The 15,201-nt window shown below is 50.8% G+C and overlaps 5 protein-coding genes across 5 annotated transcripts; 2 read left to right on the plus strand and 3 right to left on the minus strand.

Moving 5' to 3' along the window:
• Nucleotides 1-676: 676 nt before the first annotated feature.
• Nucleotides 677-1,261, minus strand: CABS01_04811 (uncharacterized protein; the record flags this gene model as incomplete). The annotated part of the gene is made up of 1 exon (XM_060538181.1): nt 677-1,261. The coding sequence occupies one exon, from the start codon at nt 1,259-1,261 to the stop codon at nt 677-679; it is 585 nt and encodes a 194-aa protein (XP_060389843.1).
• Nucleotides 1,262-4,890: 3,629 nt separating this feature from the next.
• On the plus strand, nt 4,891-7,232 carry CABS01_04812 (catalase-peroxidase; the record flags this gene model as incomplete). Its single annotated transcript, XM_060538182.1, has 2 exons — nt 4,891-5,220; nt 5,289-7,232. 2 exons carry the CDS (start codon nt 4,891-4,893, stop codon nt 7,230-7,232), a joined length of 2,274 nt encoding a protein of 757 aa, XP_060389844.1.
• Nucleotides 7,233-8,589: 1,357 nt separating this feature from the next.
• CABS01_04813 (uncharacterized protein) lies at nt 8,590-9,493 on the minus strand (the record flags this gene model as incomplete). The annotated part of the gene is made up of 2 exons (XM_060538183.1): nt 8,590-9,030; nt 9,452-9,493. 2 exons carry the CDS (start codon nt 9,491-9,493, stop codon nt 8,590-8,592), a joined length of 483 nt encoding a protein of 160 aa, XP_060389845.1.
• A 2,052-nt stretch (nt 9,494-11,545) lies between these two features.
• Nucleotides 11,546-12,335, plus strand: CABS01_04814 (uncharacterized protein; the record flags this gene model as incomplete). Its single annotated transcript, XM_060538184.1, has 2 exons — nt 11,546-11,785; nt 11,841-12,335. 2 exons carry the CDS (start codon nt 11,546-11,548, stop codon nt 12,333-12,335), a joined length of 735 nt encoding a protein of 244 aa, XP_060389846.1.
• Nucleotides 12,336-14,165: 1,830 nt separating this feature from the next.
• CABS01_04815 (uncharacterized protein) lies at nt 14,166-15,032 on the minus strand (the record flags this gene model as incomplete). Its single annotated transcript, XM_060538185.1, has 3 exons — nt 14,166-14,189; nt 14,248-14,327; nt 14,390-15,032. 3 exons carry the CDS (start codon nt 15,030-15,032, stop codon nt 14,166-14,168), a joined length of 747 nt encoding a protein of 248 aa, XP_060389847.1.
• Between the last annotated feature and the right edge of the window lie 169 nt (nt 15,033-15,201).

Raw genomic sequence — 15,201 nt, forward strand, 5'->3', positions numbered from 1 at the left:
CTCATCTCGAGACTCTTGGGAATGCCCCGGTACCCCTATCTTGGAAACCCGGAAGCACCAGTGTAAACACCTTACTCCTCCCCGAATACTTGGAACTAGTCAGAGTACTTTGGTGTATTCAGCCCAGTCTTTACCGTTTCCACAGTTTGCGTCTTTGCACCAGAAGAGATGCTTGGTTGTGTCATCCGAATCCGGCCTGTAAGACTCAGGATCCAGCAACTTGGCTAACGGACTAGTAACAGACGAAGGCTTCTCATCAGTCACCATAATGAGATCTGAAGAAAAGCGGGATAGAAATATCTGGCGACCAACTCTTCCCCATAGGTACGAACTCGGGCATATCCTACAGCGAACTTTGTGTTCGCTATGTGGCAGGAGCTCCGCACTACTCTCTCGACCTCCCGCTCTTCTCTAGTCTCGAGACGCCCAATCCGGCTGTTTCCGCCTAGATAGCCGCAGTGACGGGGGTCGAGAGCCCTGAGTAGTTGAGAGGTGATTCCGTGTCGGCACAAGTGAGAGCAAAGGACATTGCCGTACTTGGTTTGAAATTCCTTCAGCTTCTGCGTAATGAAGCCCACAGTGATGGCTTCGTTTTCGACTATCCTAAATAACGGCAACTCCCACGTGACCATCACTCTGCGTAGCCAATTAAAGATCCTTGGTAATGCGTAGAGTGCTATTGTCGGAGGTAGAGGGATCTACCGAGAAGTAGCCCCTTTGTGATGCAGGGTGGTGGTGTCTTGGAAGTCTGTGCCTTCACACTCGCGGCAATCTTTGGCCGCAAGGAATACATTGTAGTCATATCTGATTTGACGGGCTTCATCTGAATCGGCTTGCTTCGAACGTGTCTTATCCCAGACCCAAGAGAACGGCACCGTAAGATGAGAACAAAGCCGTATGAACCCGTCGTGCGCGATACACTGACGAACATCTCGGCGCTTCTTGCGCTCTTCGGCAGAGAATACCAAGTGCCTGTGGGGCAATTCACAGCGAGAACAATGCATTTCATCCTGCTTAGTGTATCGGTAATATGACGATAGGTGGCACGCGAAAGTCTCCTTGTCAGACACTGGGAGCAAAAAGCGTGCGGTCTGGCTCGCAAGACGGTGGCTGGATCTTTCACGAAATTACCTGTCCTGCGTGCCCGGGAAATGGCCTCTGAACGCCGGAACTTCTTGACTTCTTTTCCCTGATAAATATGCCAAAAGGTAAATGATGCTTGGCGTACCATGTAAAGATCGACTGGCTCAAGACCATCCATTATGGGTAGCAGCAGCTCATCAGGCAGCCGGATGATTGGGCTTTGACGACAGTTTCTGTCAAAGTCGATCTCCCAATAAGGACGTTCGTGTGATAGTATGAGGTTCTTCCGCTTGTGGCGTCGATGTCGCTTCAGAACCTATCAATTCTGAGCTTCGGGCTCAGAGCATGCCGAATCGGGGTTGCCACCGCCCTTCTATTCACCTACTTCTACTTCGGAGGGCTTAGAAGCCTCCCCAATTCTTCTTCCCAACTAGCTAGTTGTGATACTGACTTTAGAGGTGGCTAGCTCTTCTTAATTTTGTTCTTAAACAAGCCCGCGAAGTTAATTACTCAACTGACTGCGTCGAAGATAAGAGTTAAGACGGGACCGGACCCCATATCCATAGCTTCCTTCGGCTTCTTAAGGTGTATGTTCCGCTGAATAAACAAAGACCAAAGAAGAGGGATGATGATAACGATAATAAGAAAGGCAAAATTTTGATATGATGATAAGAGTAGCAATGGGAATCTGGAACTTTTGAGCTGCGTTTTATTTCTACGTCGTTACGTACCTGCCTATGTCCCTCTTTGCGTAAGCACCAAGCTCCTATGAGGACCGTGGTATTGAATCCAATGCCCGCAGGCGCTGCACTCGTAATCAACTCAACTTTGAGTCTCAAGTTGGACTAGTTGAGAGAAACGATTTGATAGTTGTTTGTCTGAGTTGTCCAGTTAATTAGTTGATCGGGTTGAGTTGCCCAAGGTGGAACGGAACGCTCATGTCCCCAGTCATTCTGTGTCTGCGCCAGAAGGCCAAAGCTTACTGCGACTCCCTCTCCATCAGCATCGAGATTCGAGACGATAAAAGCAACAACAAGCTAGGTTTGACTGAAGTCAAGGTAAGTTTCGGCTTAAAATCTTACCTTCCGATATTAGCTTCACCCGAGCTGCGAGCCATCGGCTCCGAATGATCTGGTTTGCGTCCAGGCTCCAGCTCTGCAGTCGGCGTTGACACATGCAAGCCCTCGACGATGAAGAAATTGCCTCTTTGACTCACATGCATGCTGAAGAATTATTAATACAACGGCGCCGACATCGCTCACATTCGCAGGGGTCCATTGCACCAAATTTCGTCGTCAATCTGGAAACCCATCGTGAATTCCAATTGAGAACCTTGGCGGCTCTCACTATCAGCCTGGGAAGTTAGTCACATGCTGTGGAGCTGGAGAATTCGAGAATCGCTCTTTTATTTCAAATCAAGTCGATGAGATCAACCATTGACGAAAACCGGGGCCGACACGTGTGAGATGGGGCCCGCCCACCGGCGGTGGGAATGGAGACACTGGAAACAGAAACGGGTCTGGCAGACGGGCCGGGGGTGGGAACTTGGGAAGAGAGTGGATGGGCGACGAGAAACTGGGTCGGTGATGTTTCGCTCGAATCCCGGAATTGCCAAGAGTGTGGGGGAAAGGTTGTAGCTCGGGGGCAGTATTGGCTGACGATGGTCTCAATGGCAATGAGAGTTTGAGGTCGCAGGTCACCCGAGTCCAATGTCCTACGTAGCGAATGCTAGAATGGACGTTTTCTTCTGATCGGCGAACATAGACCTGACCCTGAACCATGGAAGGCGTCGTAAGAAAAGATATCTTCATGTTGATATCGGGAAACGGCGACCAATGGAGGGTTGTGGGTGTGTTACTGGGATATCGTTACCCTGGACACAAAGCCTTGGCCTTGTGCTCTGTGTGCTCTACACACCATCAAAGTGATTATCAAGAAGGTCCGAAAACCGGCGATTTTAGCCATGATCGTCACCCCAACAACCCGACGCGGTTTCCTTTGAGGTGCTGTCCGGCGGCTTGGTCTACTTCCTCTTCCACTTAGCGTTGATATTCACAGTGCGTGCGAGTGCCCAGCCAATGGTCTCGACTTTTCCGCGACTTTTCGCGGTGGGAGGCAGCAGTCGCAAAGTGGGGTGGGTGTGACGTCGTGGACTTTATAAGAAGCTCCTCCCCTGGCCGTTTTGCCTGCAGTTGGGTAAATATAGCTGTGGTAGTTACGTACCGAGGTCCGTATTCTGTATGAGGTACCTTATGTAAGGTAAGGTAAAGTGAGGTGATTTAATAGGGTAGGCGCGTACATGCACGTACCGCGTAGCATCAGTGGAGGGGAACGGGAAGGAAGGAGCTTCGGAAGAGCAGCAAAAACAGCTGAGGAAAAGGCGATTTGCGGGGTTGTCTCAGCCAACCAGGAGACGTCCAATTCAATTCTCCTCACGGAAGCCGTAAAGGACAACTGCAGTCTATGGGAAAGAACAGACAACAGACGCAATGGGAGTTCCTTCCTGAACCACACAGCCCCGCTTGGTCGCATAAATGGGGGATAAATGGAGCAAAACGGGGTAAAGCGATGGAGCACAGCCGGGTCGGAGCGAACGGAACACAACAGTGAACATTCAATTCCGCTGGGTTCCGATGTCACTGTCTAACGCACCTTACCCCAATGTTCCATGTAGTTGTGGTAAGGTATTGTATGGAGCAGTACCCCGTACCACACATTTCACATGGCGGCATGGCTATCCGCTGCTTATCACCTCTGTTTCAATTGGACGCAAGGGTCCTCACCTCACATTCCCGCGCTCCATACTGCGTACACCTTGACCTGCAGCTACAGACAGTCCAAACTCTGCCACATCCCATCTCTGTTCTCTTACATGCTCTTTGGCAGTACTGAACACCTACTGCCTCTTCCCCGGCTCAGAGAGCAAGCGGCAGCTGTCGAATGGGTCGATGGATCCTCCCCGCACGGCATATCGAATCGGCCCAAGCTACTGTTCCATGCTGGTCACGCAAGCTCACGGTATTGTTGCATCTTTTACAGACTGTGAGGCTAACGCACCAATGTGGCAATCTCTCCGACCTTTGCTAGGGGCCGCCGACAAACATTTGAATGTCCGCGTCATAGCTACATGAGCCTGCTCTACCCGTTCCCTAACACCGCGATAACTTCCCTCGGCCCCCCACAGCATCCAAGTGGCCTGCGCCTCCTCGAGCACATCTCGAATCTCCGAGCCGGTATCGCGCTGCAAAGCCTAGATTTCTACGTGACCAAACTGGCGGGGGCAATGAGACAACGAGACAACGACTAGCCGTTCGTCGGGCGTTCTCGAACAACCAAAGACCAAAAGACCCTTGAGAAAACATGGCCGTCGCCTCCCATCATTTGTCATTCCGCCCCGAGCTACCCTGAACGCCTTCCGCCCAAATCTCAAGAACCCCCACCCACACCAACATGACTACGGCATAGTTCCTGCTGTCACACGTTAGTGCAGCATTAATAGGAAAGAGATGAAAGTGCACAGTGGTTCTTACTATGTACTCGGCCCTTGACCACCCACCCCTCAACCGCCAACAAGATTCGGCCCATTGGTCATGCAATGAGTGAGGGGGAGGGGGGGCCATGGCATAAAACGCGGGGTCGCCTCCTTCCACTTGCCGAGGATTCCTTGGAGCGAACTCTTTTCTTTTTTGCCTTCTCTCCTTCTACACAATCCGACGATTGACGGTTCAAAAGAAACATCAATCCACCTTCTACCAGGCAACACATCGAAACACATACCAAAGAAAACAATACGCATAATCAGACACCATGGCCGAGGAAAAGTGTCCCTTCATTCGGACCATGAACACGGGAGGTGGCGGCACCAAGAACCGCGACTGGTGGCCCGATTCCCTCAAGCTCAACATCCTTCGCCAGCACACTCCTGTCACCAACCCGTTAGGTGGTGACTTTGACTACGTCTCTGCCTTCAAGACCCTTGACTACGATGGCGTCAAGAAGGACCTGACGGCTCTGATGACCGATTCTCAGGATTGGTGGCCCGCCGACTTTGGCCACTACGGAGGTCTCTTCATCCGTATGGCATGGCACAGCGCCGGCACCTACCGTGTCCACGACGGTCGCGGCGGTGGTGGTGAGGTAAGTTGCTCCGGCAAACCCAACGGATCTCTCTTAGCAGACGAGATGCTAATGATCGCTCCTCACAGGGTCAGCAACGTTTCGCCCCTCTCAACAGTTGGCCCGACAATGTCAGTCTTGACAAGGCCCGCCGCCTGTTGTGGCCCATCAAGCAAAAGTACGGTAACAAGATCTCTTGGGCTGATCTCATGATTTTGGCCGGAAACGTTGCTCTCGAGTCAATGGGCTTCCAGACCGCTGGATTCTCTGGCGGACGTCCCGACACCTGGGAGGCTGATGAGTCCGTTTACTGGGGTGGCGAAACCACATGGCTCGGCAACGACGTCCGTTACTCCCACGGTCACGAAGGCAAGTCCGAGCAGGGCGTCCTCGATGGCTCCCAGGACACCAAGAGCAAGTCAGACATTCACACCCGCGATTTGGAGTCACCACTTGGTGCTGCCCACATGGGTCTCATTTACGTGAACCCTGAGGGCCCCGATGGTAACCCCGACCCGGTTGCTGCTGCCAGAGACATTCGCGTCACCTTTGGACGCATGGCTATGAACGACGAGGAGACGGTTGCTCTCATCGCTGGTGGCCATACTTTCGGCAAGACCCACGGCGCTGCTCCCGATAGCAACGTTGGTGCCGAGCCCGAGGCCTCTGGTCTCGAGGCCCAGGGTTTTGGCTGGGCCAACAAGCACGGTACTGGCAAGGGTGCCGACACCATCACCAGTGGTCTGGAGGTCACCTGGACTGCAACTCCCACCAAGTGGAGCAACAAGTACTTCGAGTACCTGTTCAAGTTCGATTGGGAGCTTACCAAGAGTCCCGCTGGTGCCAATCAGTGGGTGGCCAAGAACGCCGAGCCCATTATTCCCCATGCCTTCGATTCCAGCAAGAAGCAGCTTCCCACTATGTTGACGACCGACTTGTCGCTCCGCTTTGACCCCGAGTACGAGAAGATTTCGAGACGTTTCCTTGAGAACCCGGATCAATTCGCCGATGCATTCGCCAAGGCTTGGTTCAAGCTCACTCACCGTGACATGGGCCCGCGCTCCCGCTATGTCGGACCTGAGGTTCCCTCTGAGGACTTCATCTGGCAGGACCCTATTCCCGCTCCTAGCTCGCCCCTCGTCAGCGAGCAGGACGTTGCAGCTCTCAAGAAGGAGGTCCTCGCCACTGGCATCGATGCATCTAAGCTCATCTCCACTGCCTGGGCTTCAGCCTCTACCTTCCGTGGAAGTGACAAGCGCGGTGGTGCCAACGGTGCCCGTATTCGCCTGGCACCTCAGAAGGACTGGGAGGTCAACAACCCTAAGCAGCTCGCCGAGGTCCTCAAGGCCCTTGAGGGTGTGCAGCAGAAGTTCAACGGTTCCGGCAAGAAGATCTCGCTAGCTGACCTTATCGTCCTCGCCGGTGCTGCTGGTGTCGAGAAGGCAGCCAAGAATGCGGGCGTCGATATCAACGTGCCCTTCACACCTGGTCGTGGCGATGCCACCCAGGAGCAGACCGATGTTGAGTCTGTCGACTACCTTCAGCCCTATGCTGATGGCTTCCGCAACTACGGCAAGTCAGGCAACCGTGCGAAGACCGAGCACTACCTTGTTGACAAGGCACACCTCCTTACGCTCACCGCACCGGAGCTCACCGTTCTCGTTGGTGGCCTGCGTGTGTTGAACACGAACTTCGATGGCTCATCAACTGGTGTCTTCACCAATCGCCCTGGTGCCTTGACCAACGACTTCTTCGTCAACTTACTCGACATGGGCAACGAGTGGAAGGCCACCAACAACCAGGATGTCTACGAGGGCTTCGACCGCAAGTCAGGCTCCAAGAAGTACACCGCCAGCCGTGTCGACCTTGTCTTTGGCTCCCACGCTGAGCTCCGCGCTGTTGCGGAGATTTACGCCCAGGCTGATGCCGGACAGAAGTTCGTCAAGGACTTCGTGACTGTTTGGGACAAGGTCATGAACCTGGACCGCTTTGATCTCAAGAAGCAGTCCGGTAGCGTGCCGAGCCGCCTTTAGATGACTAGAATGAAATCACTAAAAAAGCAATGTCGATTACGAGGAAATGAGACCGTCTCTAGCCTTCGTGCTTTGAGATAGCCTAGTGTAGTCTAGTACCTGCAGATAGGAACATGTATTTACGTTTGACGATCACCAACCTCCTTTTCCACGCCCATATTTACAGTGATGATCGAGCCGTATTGTGCATCGCATACAATGTGGTTGACCGCTGAGAAAATCGATGACTCCTTGATGGACAAATTAGTATAGTGTGCTCTCGTACCACACGAGGCGTTCCAAGTCCAGTACGTATTCCATGCTTCTTACTCTACCAGAGATTAAATTCGGAAGTTTAGAGGGCCGTTTTTCACACTTTTACCACCTCGATGGCTCTTTTGAGCTCTCAAATTGCGCCTGTTACACCATACTTTCACGTGACGCCCCAGCTGACCATCTTGAGCGCTTTCCCACTTTTCCAGGTAACGGAATAAGTATGGATAGTTGGTACGAAACTGTGAAATCTTCTGGATCATCGCACCGCCCATCTATTCCTTTGGAGACTCCCTTCCTTTTTGGATCAACAAAACACTTTACAAGAAAAACTTGAAGGTTAAAAGCCGCGTCCATGGAGTCCGCTCTCCACTGTACAGCAAAATGGAAATCAGCCGCGTCATCTTGTAAGTCGGTGTGCTCCGAGCCGACATACTCAGAGCCAGAGTCGACATCCTCGAAGGCCATTTCAATGGCTCTTTTGTACTCTCATGTACCACCAGGGCAACCTGATTGAATGACTACCTTTCAATGCAGAATCTACGACGTCGAATGAGGTATGTCGAACCTATAGTATGAACCTACTATCGTCAACCTGTTTGGGTGACGGAAAAAGTGAATGGAAGTTCTTCTAACGACCAGCACCTCAAGCCAAGCGAATCTTCAAAGCCAAGACTGTCAAGATATACCACATGAGCGATCACATCAGACAATTCATCAATTCAAGTGGATCTGGCGTCTGTCGATATGTGAGATCGATTCCAAACCCGTGCGCACGGTTGGTCTTTACGAGCTCTTTGCTCTTCCTCAATAAAGGTTTGGAGAGACAAGTTCACAAAGTCCTTCTGACGAATTACAGCTGGTATAGGTAAGTCTACGCAAATTTTCGTCTGAATAACAAGATTGAGGCTCCCAGTGCAAGATACCACTACAGGTGTGTTCCACTCATGCAGTTCTAATCTTTGCTGTGGTAGATTGGAAGACCCAAGAAAATGTCTACAGTGTTTCAGCCATAGAGCCGTTTTGCTCTTCGCAGCTACATTTGCTTCCGAATATCAGGCTATAAAACTTTGCGCTTGTCTGTTGCCAAAGCGCATAGTCTCACTCAACTTCTCCTAACACCATCTTGTACAAGAGGCTTCATCGTCGAAAAGGCATATCTCGCAATCTTCCACTCCCCATCTTCCTTCTTCATGATGAAAAGCTCCTGGTTCGCGTGCTCCTCCGAAGCCTGCGTCGCCAACATCGTCTTGGTTCCCTCGGCCGTTGTCCTCGCGAATGCCCAGTCCGGAGACATGACAATAATCTCTTCTATTGAAAACGTGATGACGAGCTGAACCGATGAGAAGATGCGCGTATAGGATTCGCGAAGTGACGCCGTGCCTACGGCAGCTGTGAAGTGAGGCGGCATGATGACGCCGTTGGACGTGTAGAGATTGACGACATCCTCGACGTTGCGGCTCTTGAGAGCTGCCCCGTACGCGTGGAGAACTGAAGTGATGGCTTCGGCTTCAGGGGAAGACACTTCGTGGGGTGTTAGAATAGGCTTGAAGTAGTAAAGACAGCTTATTTGATCACCTACTAATTCCGAGTAAATTGTGAGTGATTAACAGAATGTCCTCAATATTCAATATGTTTTACTGGTTTCTTTTGTATTGAGCCTTTGTAATGAAACTCATGCCACTTATATATCGTTTCTGAAGTGTAAGTGGAGGAGCTTATCTCGGTCGTAAGTGGGAGTCTGATGGCAAGAGTGGGGGTGGACCACGATATGCCATTTCGCGACGTGAAGATATCATCCTTCATTCCGGCTACACTAAACAACGTTTGTGTTACCAAAATATTTGACTCATCGATCATCCAACCTCTGAGATGTGGGTATCGGCAGACTTTGCAACCTGCTCGGGGCTGCAAGTTTTAGCCGTTTATGGGTTCGAACGGCGAAATACATCACATTCTTAACTTACCAAGGAATACGTTGCGTAGAACGATAGGCCTTTGAGGATCATAAAGTGAGTCCGTAGTAGTAGCAAAACGAGAAATGGAACCCCTGATCGCAGTCTGAATATACCTAGGACAAGAAGCAGCCAAGATATTCTTCTAGTCTAACGGTGACGTGGTGGTGGTAGGAGTCTGTTTAATATCCAATTCAGCCCCTGATTCCTCAGGCGTCGTAGACTACTTCAACCTAACAATACTGAATCTGAATCAAAGTCAAAACGACGAGATAGCACGAGATGACTGATATCCCTGACAGCATCCTGGAAGATCTCTCTATCGTCTCTGACTTTCCCTTATGTTACCCTTTTAAAAGTTTCGACAGTAGAGCTTGAATATCTTTGAACGAGCGTCATATTTCTTTGGTCTTTGTCATAAAAGTGAATAAAAAACTTTGTCCTGACGCTATTATCCCGCGCTCAATGGGATACTCCAGATTTAATCTGCAAGCTCATTGCTTCTTCGGCTGCCCATTATTGTAGTAAACACACGAAGACCTCAACCGCCTTCAAATTGAATTGATGTACCCCAACTCAATGAAGCCTCCCTTCATTCGAGTCTAATGGCTGATTGACTTCCCGCGCTTTGGTGCAAGCGTCTCTGCTTACCCCCTATCAGACCTTGCCCTAAGTGCTCGATGGTATTCATGTAGCTGCCGACAATACGGTATTGTTGTGATTCCCTTAAAATCTGAAATTTCACTCTCCAAATCATCCTTGTCGGAAAACTCCAGTCTTCGCTCAGAGACTGGGAAAGTAGCTACCGGCCGCGTCAGAGCACCTGTAAGCTGGGTGTTGTCACCAGTGGCTTGTAAGCTCTCTAGTCTTGAGAATAGGTAGGATTGAAGATCTTCCAAGAAAACCGCGATTCTCAGAATGAATCACATTTCTGAAAACGAATTCTCATGACGTGAGCCCCGGCACGGCAGACCCGAAGACCTCCTTGTCCTGGCGGCTGGCCTGAAGTGAAGTGACTGATGCTCGATTCATTGACGCCCGCTTGTAGCTTGTGTTCTAGATCAAATAGACCAGAGAACGAAGGCTATATGAGCAGGTCTAGACCATCGCTTAGCGCAATCACCGACAGGATGGGAGGGAATCATCAATTCCGAGGCTCTGGTCGCCTGGTAGATGTAACGGCTTTGATATTAAATTCTGGGGCTGAGTGGGTGGCACAAGCTCCCCCCGACAAGTGACCGGGGTGTGAAAAGGGCGGGGCGCTTGGGCTCCGCTGAAGAGCGAGACCCTTGACTCCCATGACTCCTCCTCCTTACATTGCCAAGTCTGCTTTTGAAGACTTGAATAAATCCTTGACTGTGTACTGTTTTGTTGTATTAATTTGTAGATCTGCTGAATTTAAATCTCCCAAGGCGAACCGACTTAACAACCATTCTTTGATTACGGTACCGGCGTCAGCGGGTGGCTTTCTCTGTTTGCTTTGTAGGATCTACTAGTAGTAGGGCTGGGCAAACTAGCAGTGCCGCATCTGTAAGGGAGCAAGCCACTCGATACTGGCGATCGGGGAATAATGCTGCGATCGCTCTGTGGCGTCTTTCCATCCAGACGCTTGAAGACTTGGCCTGGCACACTCCGGGTCCTAGCCTACCGTGCCTACGTCGGCCCCCAGAGCCCCGGAATGGATTTGTGCGACTTCACGCAAGACAATACGGGAGGGCGAGCCAGCGATTGGGCAACACTGCCAGAAGCTGGTATGATGGGCTGGGAACTAAAGTCCACTACCACGGAAGAAACCCTGTCTTTGCCCTGCCAGTCTAGCGAAATGTCCCGCGATCCTTCAAGCCAACATTGATATGATCCAATTGTGCGGTCTTGAATGCGAAGTACGAGCCGAACCAATGCCTACTTGTATGTCACTCGTGCCTCATCCCACCGGCAAATATAGTTAACCCAGCATCAGGGTCTGGGCCCACACTCTTCAGCCCGATCTGATCTTCTTCTCACGCTTCATACCTACACTAGGAACGGGTAACCAACGAATTCAGAGCGATTGCACCTGGCTGTTCTATCGTCTACAGCAGCACTCAGCAAGTGCGATGAAACAAGATGGCGGCTGAGCTTTACTTTGAGCAATGCTGGGCTATTCTGAGCACTATCGGCATCTCGAACGTTTTCCTGGGCTTCATCGTCATCAGCATCACGAAATTCTCAAGCATCGCGCTGGTCCCGATCATCACGAGCATGGCCTGTGCCATCGCGAATGGGCTATGTTTCCGAATATTCTACACGGATAGTTCACCATTGGACAGGGCGCTCGCGTCCGCGTTCGCCGATACTTTCTGGCTGGTACAACATCCGCCTGACCCCTGACCGCGAGTTCCATGATTAACACCCAGTCCAGGTCCAAGAAGCCGGCATATCATTCTACTCGTACGCCATGTTGACTCACATGTTGACGGGCCGCAGTCGGACAATTTACCTGACGGCCTTCTGGATTCTGTTTGCCGGCATCACCGGCCTTCGCGGCACGATCTTGATAGCTCGAGTCGTGGGCATTTACGACGAAACCAACAACACTGCCTCGAAGGTTGTCGACTTTGCTCACGTCGGATATTTTGTGCTCCTGGCGCTTCTGGAATGTCTGAGCGCCTTCTACTTACTCCGGAAATTCGCGTCGACGAAGAAGAGGTCGTTGAGGGCTGCGCTGAACATTAGCTTGTGGGGTCACTTGATGCGCAGCACGGAGATACGAGTGTCTTCTCTGGCATTGATCGGGGTGTCGAGGTCCATCACCTACACTTTCCACCCGTCGCTACTGAACACGCCTACCACGACTCCCAGACAGATCGACCGATTTGTGTACACCTTGGAATGCATCTTTCCTGTCATTCTTTAGTGAGTCTTCCTATCGTTTCGCAAATGGGGTCTATTTCATTGGCTTACCTTTACATGGCAGTTTCGATCTGTTAGCTTGCAAAATCCAGTCCGAGAGTCATGGAGCAATAAACAGCCATAACATACGGCACGTGGAAACACCAAACATCTTGAGAGATTCTGTTACTGGCGAGCTCAGCAGTACAATCTCGCCGTCTTCAGAAAAGCCTCTTGAGAGTTGTAGAGAAAGTAGAAGATAGGGTTAACGTTCGAAGCTATGTGGCTTGAGAAGTTTGACTGAAAATTTGTTACTGGACTGCTGCAGGTGATAACCGCACCTTGCATGAGTTGCATTCGTGGTCTTACTTATTCTGGCAGGCTCCTAGCCGTATCTCAAATCACACCTTGCTGGACTGCATGTTCCCCGGGCACAGTTCCCGAAGCCACCGCGGGTTGACGTAGTCTAGCTAAGACAGCGTAACTTGAGTGGGCCTATTGCCGAACCCCTCTTGCAAAACCCCTGCATAGGTGCGGTGAGTTGATGAACTATCATACTCTGCATCATAGTTACGATATGTCCCCACTCAAAGTTCCATTACAATCGGCATCTACACCAGGTATTTGACGCAAGGAGGCCCCCCATTTCTCGATCGGTGACCGAGCCTCACGGCTATACTTCCCGAACTCCGAGAAGCAGAACAACATCCTGGCTCTGCCCTGTAGAGCTCCTGATTAGAAGGTAGCGGTGACTATCAATGCTATGTGGCATTGAGCCCCACAAGAGTCTAGTGCAACGAGTTTATTGAAGTTGAATCCGATAGGTCCGCCGCTCTGCTGACAACTCAGACTGGACTTTTAGTGTAGGTGTCAGAGATTCTTCACATAACACAGCCGCAAGACGCGACGTTGAAAATGTGGATCACTAATACGGGTAGATGAAACAAGGTTTTGTTTGATCGTTTCACTGATAGGGTGCCTCTAAGTCTAATAAAGCGGAACTGCAGATCGGCTAGAATAGGGGTACCACAAAACCAAAGTGAACATGTTCGAATTGTGCCCCCACGTGCCTCTGACTCTTCGACTACTCTAGAATACGAAAGCTCAGGAGACAAGCTTCATTCAGTCTCCACAACCAATGTAGATGCAACTCTTGCTGCAATGCTGCCGCATCCCTTGACGACATGGATCTATGCGCGGATAACAGACACTACGCAGTAAACAGCACCAAACCGCTGACACGTGTAATCGTGGCGCCTCAAGCAATCGTAGTTGGTATTCCCTGTCTAAAGCCTACAACCTAGGAGAGACTTGATGCCTTGTTGAGGATACTACTACGTAGGAAGCTGTTGCACTTCCGGTGGGCCGCGATGTTGTATACTTGACAACGAAATTGGGCACTGCTGCATGTAATGATCCGCTCAAAACCGCTCATCTGTGAGCGTTGCGTAAAGATTTACCCTCACACCCTTGATCAAATTCTCCTCATGTTTTGTGTTCGAGTTTGCGGGAATCTCAAGGCGGCCGAAGCCTGACAAGGGTCTAATGATTGTGGTGGGGACAATCATTCAGTTGCCGGCTGAGGGAGGTTTGAGAATAGACGATGTACTGTAATTATCAATGAACTTTTCAAATTTTGATTATCCTGTAACACTAGAAATTTACTGCCAAAATCTATCCCCTCGCTCCAGAACGATAGTCTTTGGGGAGGCAGAGCTGTAGTTTGCTAGAGGCCGCCTTGTCTATGATCCCGAATTTCCCAAAGTGACACAAGAAAAGAAATTGAGGCCAGCCCGGCCGTGTGAAAACACTTCATCTTATGTCCCACTGGTTTACCTGTCGTGATCCGTCTTCTCTATTGCGACTTTCCGGTCAATATCTATCACGAGATTAGGTTAGCAGGGAAGATACCACTCGATGAGGGAAAGCGTCCATACCCCTCCCGAGCCCATGCTGTTCCGGTTCTTCCGCTTGCGCCAGAATATCAATCCAGCCATTGCTAGAATAGATGCCGCCGCTGTTTTGAAACGGGTCAGTTTATGGCAACATTACAAGATTCCACATTGTTGTCTCTCTTACCGATGCCCCCGAGTACCCCAAGGACGGCAACACCAGAACCACTGGTGAAGGAAGCGCCTTGCGTTGAGCCGATGGCTGATGGTTGAGGTTGAGGTTGGGGCTTGCTTCCACTGTCGCCGTTCAGGTCATTTGACGGTAAAGGGACAGATGGTGCAGTCACTGTAATCGTCTGGGGCGCAGCGGTGACAAATACTGTGTTTGTGGGGCTTGGGATGACTGAGATTTGAGGTTTCGTTGTTGTGATGAACACTGTAGTTTTTGATATCGACACGCTTGGGCGAAGAGTTGGTGACTTTGGGGGTGCGCTAGAGATTGGCGTTGAAGGAGGAGTAATAGCCCTTGGTGGTGCGCTCGATGAGGGTAATACCGCAGGCTGAGTGGTCGTTGGGATCTGAGGAAGCGTATCCGCTGGACCATTGGATGGAAGAGGAACATGAGTAGATGTTGTGGTGGTTCGCTCAGGAGCTGGGAGCATAGGAATTTCAGAGCCTATGAGAGGTCTGTTCGGAGTCAGAGGTCCTGGCGACTTCACGGCTCGCTCTTGATGTTTCTCTGGATCTTGGACTTGATCTTGGTCTTGAGGAATGTCGAGCCGAAGTTTGGGAGGAGGACCTCTCCTACGGTTCATCGAAAGGCCAACCATGTTGTTCCAATTAGCTGTAAGTCTGTGTGGTTGATCACTGTGAAGAGAATGTTAGTTTTTGGGTGTTCAGTCATTTTAGACCAGAGCGGGAGAGGCGTTTGACTTACACGGATGAACTGTCAATCCCAGAGCGATGGGTTCGGTGGACCCCGTGGGATACCTATCCAAG

This window comes from Colletotrichum abscissum (genome assembly GCF_030869225.1).
Source record: "Colletotrichum abscissum strain IMI 504890 chromosome Unknown Scaffold_9.1, whole genome shotgun sequence".
Lineage (NCBI taxonomy): Eukaryota > Fungi > Ascomycota > Sordariomycetes > Glomerellales > Glomerellaceae > Colletotrichum > Colletotrichum abscissum.